Source organism: Vitis riparia, chromosome 7 (assembly GCF_004353265.1).
Source record: "Vitis riparia cultivar Riparia Gloire de Montpellier isolate 1030 chromosome 7, EGFV_Vit.rip_1.0, whole genome shotgun sequence".
Classification (NCBI taxonomy): domain Eukaryota; kingdom Viridiplantae; phylum Streptophyta; class Magnoliopsida; order Vitales; family Vitaceae; genus Vitis; species Vitis riparia.
Genome location: NC_048437.1, coordinates 22489222 through 22502086, shown reverse-complemented (window position 1 = coordinate 22502086; position 12865 = coordinate 22489222). Strand labels below are relative to the sequence as shown.

The 12865-nt window shown below is 33.9% G+C and overlaps 1 protein-coding gene across 2 annotated transcripts in view; it reads right to left on the bottom strand.

Annotated features, from left to right (window-relative positions):
• Positions 1-5091: 5091 nt before the first annotated feature.
• LOC117918411 (WD repeat-containing protein WDS homolog) overlaps positions 5092-12865 on the bottom strand; it is a 31645-nt gene continuing 23871 nt past the window's right edge. For both annotated transcript variants that reach the window (XM_034835044.1, XM_034835043.1), the window contains one exon: positions 5092-5589. In XM_034835044.1, coding sequence (XP_034690935.1) covers positions 5413-5589 — 177 coding nt within the window. In that variant the 3' untranslated portion in view covers positions 5092-5412. The remainder of the gene's footprint in view (positions 5590-12865) is intronic.

Sequence of the window (12865 nt, the reverse complement as noted above, 5' to 3'; positions counted from 1 at the left end):
TCACTCAAAAAAGACTGATCGTTATCAATCTCAAAAATTTGATTTTCAATATCAAAATATATGAAATAACTGACCCCATTCCTATCCCTAACTAAAAAAGTGTCATCAAAGAGCCCATTGGAGCCAGAATCCAAGTGTAAAGGAAATTGGAAGCTTGGTTAAAGCTTCAAGTTAGTGGAACTTTCACTCTGTTAGGAGATTGGGAGAGTATACGTAAGCAAGGAAGTGTCGAACCACTATAAAATCTGAGTTTGCTTTCTTTAACTCTATCTTTTTATTTTGCTTCTATTGTACTTGAATTTGTTGTGTTGAAAAATATTTTGAAAACCCCAGTTCACCCCCCTCTTGGGTGTTTTTCTCATTTCAGTTTAATCTTTATTTTCTCATAGAATAAGAGAGTTATATTAGACCATATGGTGTAAGATGCATAAGAATGAATGGTTAAGACGATAATGCCACTCTTATAGAGAAGCCTTGACATTGACACAAGCTTGTGGTTGTTGAGAGGAAGAAGTCTTGCCCATTTTCCATTCATAAACATTGTCTCGATCGAAGTCTTTAAATAATGACACCCTTGTTCATAGATTCTTCCAAACAAAATGAAAGAGGAATTCAATGGGGCCATCGTTAGTTTTACAAAATTGGGAAACATAAATAAGGTTCTTTTGAATGGAAGGTACACGCAAAACATTGTTTAAAAAGAATGATTGAGTGGGTGCAACAAGTATGATGGAGCCAATATGAGAGATAGTGAGGCGAGAACCATTACCTATAGCCATGTCATCTTAGTTAGAATGAAGAGTAAGGTTCTTAAGATCACTAGTCATATGATGCGAAATAGCAAAGTCTACTAACCAATTTGTGGTGGATAGTCTTGCAATAGTAGTGTAGCTAATAGTAAGTTTAGGTGACTTTGGTGGATGGATTTTGGAGCATCTTTTTATAGTATGTTATGACTTATCACATAATTGGCATATAATTGATGAAGATTTTAAGGGTTTGTTGTGGATAGAAGCTGGGCTAGTAAGGCCATGTGCATTATTGCCACTTTGTTTGCCATTTCTATTGTTTTAGTTACTATTGCAATGATGATTTAAGGTGAATTTGTAAGAGAATTTGGCAATAAAGAGTGTCGTAATTTGGAAATCTAAATGTCTAAGGAACATTTCATGCTCAACAAGTTTGTGGTGAAGTTCCTTAAATATTATCATATTTTCACGTGTTCGAACATTAGCCACAATCTCTTTGTAGTCAATCCCAAGGCTCTTAAGGGCATAGATAATGAAATCATCATAAAAAAATTGGAGAATTAATCAATGTATGCTCATGGAATTGCACTTAATGGCTTGAAGGTGTTTAAAAACAAACTTGTTACCCATGGTGAGAAATGATAACTTGTCATTCAAATACATGATTTGAGATATAGAGCAAGTAGCATATAATCTAGTTAGTTTTTGCCATGCCTCGCACGATGTCAAGGTTGATGCAACCAATGACATAACCATCGTAAAGAGAGAGGCGAAGATTACGTGGAACATCAATCAATCTTGATGAATCTGTGAAGTATAGGCAAGATTTGGCATTGCTTGTCCATTTTGGTTAACAGTTGAAAGGGGGAAGTGACAGTTCTATCAATCATTAGATCATTATCCTAATAGTAGTGAGATAAATTGAGCATGCCATGAAGGGAAGTTTGAGGGTGTTAGTTTGAGAGATAGTTGTGCAACCATGTTAAAGGAGATAAGATTTACTCCTTGAATGGCTTGAGTGGTTAAGATGCCAACAACAATGCTCTAGACACCCTTGGTAGTAACTTCAACCATTGATGGGTTGAAAAAAAAAAATTCAAATTCCACTCATTAGAGTTTCAATACTTTGATACCATAAAGAAAACTTATTGCATATATAAGATGGTTGTATATTATGTGTTGATTGTACATGAACTACATTCAAAATTTCTCTCTTGTGACTGCTCTAAGGATTTATGTTGATTGCATGATTTTCTTCATTATCCTATAATTGTTTCATGATTGTAGGTAAGTGCATGATCTTTTTCATTAAGAAGCAGTAGAACTACAAGCTACAAGTTTGGATTTGAGAATTTGAAGTAATAGGCGCATTTACATGAGATAGAGCATTGACAAAGAAGAAAGGTTGTTGTTGTTTGGAGATATCTAACTAGGATTAATCAAAGACATATAAACCATTCTTAAGCTTTCCTTCGAGTAGCACAATTTTGGAAACTAGATCTTTGTTGAAGTAAGAATATGAGTGGAATTCGAAAAAGACATTATTATCTTGAACAAACTTAGACGCACCAAATAAATTCTTTGTTGTTTTATGAACATGAACCAAATGTTTAAGAGATAATTTAAAAATACAACTTCTAACATTTTTTATTTAAATAAAAAAATTACATTACAAACAATGATTATTTTCAACATTTGTTTCCAAAGTGGCCTACAATGTAAAATAGTCATAAAATTCGCTTCAAACCTAATATCAAACAAATTAAAAAGTAACAATTCTTTTATACAAAAACTATATATCCTTCTTTATAAAGGTATCTACCTTCCTAAATGCATGAACCATTTTTTTTTTTAAAAAAAAAAAACTTTTTAAATCATTTATACAAAATTTCTCAAATTGTCATTTTTAGATAAATTACATAATTCTATTTTTCATTAAAAATAAATAATAACAATTTTAAAAATTTAACAATGAATCATAATATGTTAAAAATTCACACAAATTTTTATCAACTTTTTAAAAAATATTAAAATATAAGTAATAAATTAAAAATAAATACATACTAATTGTTTAAATAAATAATGTCATGAGAGATTAAGTAAATAATAACAATAATAAAAAAATATACAAATTATGTTTTTTTGGTTAAGAGATGATAATATTTTACTAAAAATTATAAAATATTGATATCAAATTTTAATAAATCTATAAATTGCATTTTTTTAAAAGACTAAATAATAATAATTTGAAAAATGATAAATATTAATAATATTTTATTTAAAATGAGTTATAAAAAATATAATTTATTTTTTAAATATGTAGATATGCTTGAATAAGGATCAATGCGTACAAAAATCAATAATAGTATAGATTTACATGCATTTACTTGTACTTAATTTTCAATTAATTTCACTAAACTTTTTTGAATTTTCTCATTAAATAAATGAATTTTGAATCAATCAAAACTTAATGCATTAAATTTGTTAATGAATATGGTAATTTGTAAAAATCGTTTAAAATTTTAAAATTAAGTTAATTAATACCAAAATTTCTTAGAATAAAATTGGTCTAGATGAGAAACTAGCATAGTTATTTTGAACTGGTCTTGTTCCAATATAGTATTAATTGACTCATTTTTTTTAGTTTCAAATTATTTTTTAAAATGATTAGACTCGTTAAAGTATCCAATGCATTAAGTATAGCTTGATTTGAAATCCATTTTCTTATTGAAAAAGTTTGAAAATATTTTTAGGTGTTAATTTTATTAATTTTTACATTCTAAAATATTTTTTAAAATTACTAAATTTATTAACGAATACAACATATTAAGTTTCATTTAAAAAAAATTAAGAATATTAACAAACTCATGGAAGGAGCCACAAGTCTTCGCTTAATAATTAGAGTAATACATGCATAACTAGGGAATAATACATACTTGCGTAAGAATTATTGCATGCATAAACAAAAAAGTATTATACACTTGCAAGCATTTACTCGTACCCAATTTTTAATTAATTTGCCTAAGTTTTCTTAAATTTTCCCATTAGATAGATACGTTTCAAATCAAACGAGACTTGATGCATTAAAATCGTTAAGGAATTTGATCATTTTTAAAAAATAATTTGGATTGAACCAATTCATACTAGAATTTATTGGACTAAAATTGGTCTAAAATGATTATGTCAAATTTTCCTCTACATATAAACTATATTTCTATGGTTTTGTTTTTTTCATTAGACAAATGGATTCCAAATCTAATGGGACTTAATTTATTTGGTTCTTTAGCAATTGTAGTAGTTTTTAAAAATAATTTGAGACTAAAATATTATATCAATTATTACCATAATTTAGACCAAATTGATCTAAACCTTGATAGTAATCTAGGAGTAATGGTATAATGTGTAAATGAAAAAAAATTGTTTATTTGCATATTTAAAAAAACGAGTAGTATTTATTTTTATAATTAATTTTAAATGAAATACTATCAATACTTTTCATTTTCAAATTATTATTATTATATATTTAAAAAAAACAATTTTAAAGATTTATTAAAAATTATTACATTATTTATTTAAAAAATTATTATCCATATTCATTTCTTGTGATATAATATTCCTTTTAAAGTAGATAGAAATTCCCATGAGATTTTAATATATTAGGATTTATGGTTAAATTTTACAAAATATTATTATTTATTTTTAATGAAAAATATGATTCTAATATTTATTTAAAAAATTATAAATTTAATAAATTTTTATGAAAGATAAAAAAGTAAAACAATAAAAAGAAAAAAACCACATAACCAAAGATAAACACATGACACACTTGATCGATAACACCTTTTTAATATAATACCCAAAAAGCACATTTTGATACTTTAATAGAATCCATGCTCTATTTATTGTTTTTGCTTCTAAGACTAGGTTTGATTAACGAGATATAATAAGATAATATATGTATATTATAGGATATCATATCCCCTTGAATAAGATATGCATATCTTAAGATATGATTTCCAATGGGATATGATATCCTTAAATATATATATATATATCCGAACATGATATTTTAAGGTAACATATTCAATGAGGTATGTTATATTATATTATATTTATATTTAATTTTTGAAATGAATAAAAAATAATAAAAAATATATATTATTTTCAATGTTTAAAATAAAAATTATATCACATTTAAATATTTTCTATTTAAAAAATGAAAATTTTGTTATGTTTAACAATATTCATTATTTAAATATTTAAACTTGTTCCCCTTTCTTATCCCATCCCATGTTATATCCGACGAACCAAACATGGTCTAAAGGAATTTAATAACATCAAATAACAATTGGAGAAAAAAATACTGCACTACATTCATAACTTTCCCTTATGCTCGAGTATGAATTGAGGCTAAGCTCAACTACATCTCATAAAATAGAACCAGCCTCATTGAAAAAGCTACCCATGTCTAAATATTTAGAAAATGCTCAAGAGTTGCAGGAGAGAATAGGTGGCTAGAATTGGGGATTTACAAGGGAAGAGGAAAGAAAGGTATACAAAATTTATAAGACAAATTGTGGTAAGTCCACAGATTTACAAATGCATGAATGAATAAGAAAATGGGGCAAGCTATATACATAGGTTGTGGAAATTGATTCACTTTTCAGGTGGTTGTTATGTTTCTGGGCTGGCTCGGTCCCCATATACGGATTGTATGATCGTCGCTAGCTGATGCCAACATTTGATGCCTTCTAGGGTTCCAGCTCACACAGTTCACGGTCATTAGATGGCCGGACAAAACCTCGAGCGGTGTAGAGTTTCCTCGGTTCCAGATGTAGACCTGCCAAGACATGCAGGTAAACTCAGGGTTCTGTTTGCTTCAAATGGAAATTGAAGTATTGAATATGATCTTGATGCAGCCAATTTGCCGACTAATGTGATTACAACTATAGAATACCGCTAAAGCCTATTTTTCAGAAAACAACTGCCTCTACAAGTTGGAGCATGATCAAACTCATCATCACAAAAAGAGGAATTTTATTCTATCAAAAACACGACAAAATTATGTGAAACTTGCATTCCAGAACTAACATTCAAAAAGCAAATTAGTAGAGACAGAGAACAAGATAAAATACACAGTGAACAAGCTCAAAACATAGATTCATGAGCTCTCCATTTGTTAGGAAGGAAGGAACCATGCTACCAGTAGGAAAGCAGCCATGAACAATGACGAGCTTTCTTTGGGTTAAATCCTTTCACATGCTTGAATGGAATTCGGATTGGACTGGGGCTTAGGAAGCCCATTCAAAAGCATCTATATGTTACACAGGAGACTTTCTGACAAGCACTGATCAAGGAAGACGGCAAAACTTATTAATTGGTAGAATTATTAGATATCAGTTTCACTATTTGAAGTCCGCAAAAAAAAAACTTCCTCACAAATATATGATGTGCCACACGAGGAAAACCTTGCATACATCTTTCTGTTTTTTCAATCTTCTACACCTTTAAATAAAAATGTGCATATGAAAGGGAAATAAAAATTAAGTCTCAATGCCCATGTGACTAGTAAAACATTTTGTTATGTCCTTTTGTATTAAATCCTTTACCTATTTTTCCGGTTCAGGAAGGTTGTCATGCAAATTCCCTTACTACACATGGAGGGTAATAACACTAGAAACTGGAGTTGATCTTGAATGTGGTAAGAAGGTTGCACTTGTATGCACTTCAGGTGTAACATACATTATACATAGAGGAAGAGCTACAACTAGAAGCTGGAGCTGCTCTTAAATGTGGAAGTAGAGTCAAAACGTTTGTAGTCTTGTCTTCCTATCCTTGATTTGGACCATTTAGGTTTGAAAGGAAGTCAAGAGTTTTCTTAGATAGGTACAATCAGAAGACTTAGTTTAGGATAACCGATAACAGTACTTTCTTCGCTCCTGTTTAGATTTGGATAGCAAAAGAGTTCAATGGGATCCCACTTTGGTGCATCTTAAAAGGAATGAAGGAGTTATGAAAATGGTAGAAGATTCCCAACTACCATTTCTACTTAGAACTCCCTCAGTAAGGTTGTGTGTAAAATTTATTTTTGATGGTTACTCTTTAGGAAGCTTTTGGTTCACGTATATCTCGGTTAGGAACTGGATATCTCATATCCAAGTAGAAGATGAGCACCCCTTAAGACTGGGAAAATCTCATTCCAATGAAAGATTTAGTATTTTTTTTTATTCTCATTCTAAGGAATGAAGATAAAAGGAGGCTGGACTTTTTTTTTTCCCCTTCATTTATAAATAAATACATAAATATTTTTGAAATTCTATGATGGAAATAAATTTGACAGGACTTTCAAATTCTGAAGCAAACATTAGAATTTAAATTCCACATCCATATATTCCAAAAATTCAGTATGGAAATATGATCTCCATTCCCAAGTCTAGATGCTAGTCAACCAAAGGCACCCTTAAGGAATGCAGGTTGTCAAGATTAGAAAAGCAATTATAGAAAACATTATAAGATATTATAGGAAATATTGTTGGAGAGATTGGAGGAGAAATTATGAGAATATTTTCAATTTATTTTCTTTTCTTTTACTGTTATAGGCTTATAAATATCCTTGTTGTAACTTCATTCAAAATATACAGAAATTATGAAATGAATAACATGGACCCAAATGTATTCAATAGTGTCTCCTATCTCAGTTTTGTTAAGGATATTTGGAATACATTAGCTGAAATGTATTTTCTTGCCAAAAATGTTTCTTGTATTTATGAACTCTATCAAAATCTCTTCTCTTGCCGATAAGGCTATAGATCACTTCAACAATATTACTATATAGGAAGAGTTGAACGTCTATAAGCCCTTGACTTTAGATTTAGAGATTCAGAAGTGCCACTGAGAAGAATTTCACATAGCTAAATTCATCTCTAAAGCTTTAACCAAAGCTAGAAACTGTATGCTCACAGATTCTTTCTAGTGCAAAAGTGCCCACTATTGGAGAAGTCTTTGATTGTGTTCAGCATGTTAGCCTAAATCAACCTACACTTGACAAATTCAATACATCAACTCTTGCTGCTCTTTTTAGCCGCTTAACTCCTATAGTCCTATACATGAAGGTCATGGTGGAGGTGGAGGCCGCACAACCCGTGGTGTGGCTGAGACCATGGAACCAAGCAATGTACTCATTATGTTCAAAACTACTATTGCGAATGGTTCCAAATCTCCTATTCATGGGATTGGAATAGTTAGTATGTTTGATTTTATACTTTCGTTTGTTTTATACATCCCTAATTTTCCTTCCAACATATTGTTTGTTTGTAAACTAGTTTCTCATTTGAACTGTTCAATCACATTTTATCCGTCATATTGCATTTTTCAGGAACTAAAGATAAAGAAGACGATTGATGGAAGATGTGAAAAAATGGACTCAAATTATTGTTGTTACACAAGTCCTTTGCTCTCCATACAATTGTCTCCCCATACCAGCGGCACTGTCATCTTGGTCACCTTTCTTTTACCATGCTCCATCTATTAGTTCCTACTTTACCTTCCTTTACACACTTCAATTGTGAAACTTGTTAGCTCAGTAATAAAAATACCCATGCTACTGCCTATGATGAATTGGCCTACTGCATTGAGGAGAGCCACTCAAAAATGCACCCAGCATCCTAGTGCCTATGATGATTTGTATTGGCTTATTGCATTGAGGAAAGGCACTAGAAAATGCACCCAACATCCTATTTCAAATTTTACCTCAGTACATTTATTTTCTACATACTGAGCTTTTCCAAATGTCTATTATTGACATTCCAAACATAAGTCCAAGAGGCACTTGGAGAAAAAAATTAGAGGAGATCAATTAATGAGGAGATGCAAACCCTAGAAAAAAATGAGATGTGGGATATAGTCGAGCTTCCCAAAATGAAGAAAATAGAAGGCTGTAAGTGGATTGTCACAATTAAAAAGAAGGCTGATGAGGCAATGGAAAGGTGTAAAGCTAGGTTGACAGCCAAGGGATTCAAGCAAACTTATGGTATTGACTACCAAGAGACCCTTGCACTCGTGGCAAAAATGAACACATTCGTATTTTGTTGTCTTCAGCTGCTAATCTTGATTGGCCCTTGCAACAATTTAATGTGAAGCATGTCTTTTTACATGGTGACTTAGAATATGAGGTATAAATGGATACCCCACATAGGTTTGGTGACAAGGCTTGAAAGAACAAAGTTTATTGACTACTAAGAGACCCTTGCACTTGTGGCAAAAATGAACAGATTCGTATGTTATCTTCAGCTGCTAATCTTGATTGGCCCTTACAACAATTTAATGTGAAGAATGCCTTTTTACATGGTGACTTAGAATAGGGGGTATAAATGGATAGCCTACAGAGGTTTGGTGACAAGGCTAGAAAGAACAAAGTTTGCAAACTTACGAAGTCCTATTATTACTATTAACTTACGAACTTGAAAGAACAAAGTTTACTCACGAAGTCCTATTATTATTATTATTATTATTATTATTATTTTGATAGGTAATCACAAATGAATTAAAAATGCCAACAAAAAAGGGCGTACAAAAGTACACAGTGTATGCAAGATGGTAAAAGCCAAAAAAGCGGAGGGGAATGCAAAAAACAACACCTTTCCTTACTTGCCGCTCAGCCAAACAATAAAATCAAATAAAGTTAAAGAATGATCTCCTATGTGGACCTTAACTCATTCTAGGAACATGTACCTAAAAGATCGTTTAATTGTTTGATCCGCCTTCTTGGTGTTTTCAAAAGCTTTCCTATTTCTCTCCTTCCATAAGGTCCTAAATAAACACAAAGGAGTTGCTCTCCGTGGTTTCTTTTTCTTCTTCCTTACAAATGATCTATGCCAACTAAGAAGGACATCTTTAATTGAAGAGGACATCACCCATTGAACTCCAAATAGAGCAAAAACTAACCACCACAGCATGCCTGCTTTGGAGCAATGGAGGATACGATCCGCTATTTCTTCCTTTACACAAATAACATCTACTCGACAATCTCCCCTCCTTTTGAGCTGATTCAAAGACAAAATTCTTCTCCGTGAAGCTTCCAAAGAAAAGGAAACTAACCTTCATCAGAACCTGAGGGTTCCACAAAATGCTTATTGGAAACTGCTCCATATTGCAATTTGTTACGGAGGAATACAAGGATTTAATTGTAAAAATGCTGCTCTTTGAATCCCGCCAAACCATGAAGTCCTCTACATCTTTCTAATCAATTGTCCTTCCAACCTCCTAAAAAAAGCCTCCACCTCTCCTAACTCGCAGCCCTGCCCACCGCCCAGCCTACTATGGAGAAACAAGGCATCCTTAGTAGTAGCTATGGAGAAACAAGCCAAGGAACACCTCTTCCAATGAATTATAGCTGCACCACATGTGCTTCCAAAATGTCACCCTCTTACCATTTCCCGCCCCAAACCCAACCCTTTTAATAAACTCCTCCCACTTACTCCTAATAGCTTCCACAACCCTACTCTATATCTATCCCTTGATGTTTTAGAACGCCAATCCCCTTCTTCCTCCCTATACTTCCCTTAAATCACCTACTTCCACAGGGTCTCATTCTCAGTTGTGAATCTCCAACACCATTTTCTAAGGAGGGGCTTTTTTAGAGTAGACAAATTTCTAACACCCATGCCCCCACCCTTCTTTCCATATAGACTATCGACCAATTTCTCTAGATGAGCCCTTCTTTGAAATCCTCCCCCCCTTCCCCACATAAGAAGTCCCTTTGAATCTTTTCTAGTCTTAAGCTCACATTTCAAGGGATGACAAGTAAAGACATGAAGTAAATTGGAAGGCTAGAAAGTGTGCTTTTACCAATCAATCTTCTTCCTATTAATAAGTATTGTTATGGACTTCAACAAATTCCAAGAGCATGGTTAGGGAGATTTACAAAATCAATGATAACAATGAACATCTATCAAAGTCAAGGGGAACACACACTGCTTATCAAACACAACTTCTCTAGTAAGTTGACTGCCTTGATAGTTTTTATGGATGTCATTATCATTACTAGAAATCTAGAAATGATGAGGGGGAATTCAAAGACTAAAGACTTATTTGTATAAATTCGAAATCAAGGATCTAGGGAGTCTTAAGGTATTTCTTTAGGATTTTTCTTTTTTTTTGATAGGCAAAGGTAGCAATATATTAGAAAAGGGCACCAAGAGGAAAACCCAATAGCATACAGGGAGTATACAAAAGGCCCCTTAAGGCACACACAAAAGAAGAGAAAAACAAACCCGACCCTCATCTAGCGCCTAGCCAATCAATAAAACTAGGTAAAGTACGAGAACCTTCATTTACAATTGTTTTTGTCCACACCCAAAGATTACAAACAAGAGAATTTTTCAACCTATGAACCGAAAAGTCCTCATTATCAAAGCAATCCTGTTTCTTTCCAACCAAATCGCCCAAAAATGGCACAACGGGGCTGCCTTCCACACCTTTCTATGCTTCTTGCCCAACATAAAGCCCCTCCATTCAATAAGGGTCTCTCTAGCCGAAGATGGGAAGACCCAACACACTCCAAAAAGGGCAAGCAATAAATCCCATAAAGCTCTTGCCTTGGAGCAATGTATAAGAATGTGATCAATTGACTCCTCTTCCTCACAGCACAGAAAACATCTATTAGCAACAGCCCACCCCCTCTTTTTAAGCTGATCCATAGTGAGCACCTTACCCCAAGAAGCCTCCCAAGCAAAGAAGCTCACTTTGGAAGGCACACTAGGGTTCCATATCACGCCATGAGGGACAAGACCAGCTCTTCTTGAAGATAGATCATTATAGAGAGATTTAACTGAAAAAATCCCATTCGAATTCACCTTCCACATCAGTCTATCTTCCATAAGAGGACTAAGCCTTGCACCTCGGATTGCCAAAAGAAGCCTCTCCACCTCCTCCACCTCCCAATCATTGAAGGGCCTAGAAAATCTAGGACTCCAAGCCCCTTCCCCTCCCGAAGTGTCCCAAAACTCCTCAACCCAAGCCTCCTTCGAGGAGGCAAAAGCATACAAGGAGGGATAAGAATTGCATAAGGCGAGATTCCCCCACCATATATCCTTCCAAAATTTTACCCTTCTACCATTCCCCACTAAAAAAACGACTTTATTTTGCATAAGGGCACCTTCCTTCCTTATTTCCTTCCAAAATCCAACTCCATAACTCTCCCTAACTTCTCTAGAACTCCAACCCCCTTCTTCCTCCCCAAACTTCCTACTAATGACGTGCCTCCAAAAGTTCTCCTTTTCAATCGCAAAACGCCAATTCCACTTGCAAAGAAGGGCCCTATTAAGGATGGAAAGAAGTCTAACTCCCAAACCCCCCCTTCCTTTTATCCATGCAAACAGTATCCCAATTAACTAAGTGAGGCTTCCTCTCCAAAGCACCCCCTCCCCACAAGAAATCCCTTTGAATTTTCTCCAACCTTAGACTAACCACTCTAGGCATTCGAATTAAAGACATCAAGTATATGGGCATACTTGACAATGTACTCCGAATTAGAGTAATTCTCCCTCCTTTGGAGATAAATTGTCTCTTCCACAAGGCCAGCCGTTTCCGGAATCTCTCTTCCACCCCATCCCAAACAGCCACAGACTTGTGATTCGCCCTCAAAGGAATCCCCAAATAAGAAGAAGGCAGCCTGCCCACTTTACAGCCAGCCTCAAGAGCCAAATTCTCCAAATTCTCCACTCTACCAACCGGCAAAATTTCGCTTTTGTCCAAGTTGATTCTCAAGCCTGATATGGCTTCAAACCACATCAACAACCAGCTTAGGTGGACCATCTGATCTTCAGAAGCTTCACAAAACACTAACGTGTCGTCGGCAAACAGCAAATGAGAGACCAAAGCCCCATTCCCACCCCTTCCATTAACCCTACAGCCTGATAGGAACCCTCCCCCCACTGCTCTATGGATCAGCCTACTAAGGGCCTCCATTCCTATCACAAAAAGGTAAGAGGATAGGGGGTCCCCTTGACGCAGCCCCCTTGAACTGTTGAAGTAGCCTTCCGGGGTGCCATTGATCAATACTGAAAACGTTGCTGTAGAGATGCACCAGGAGATCCACCCATTCCACTTTTCCCCAA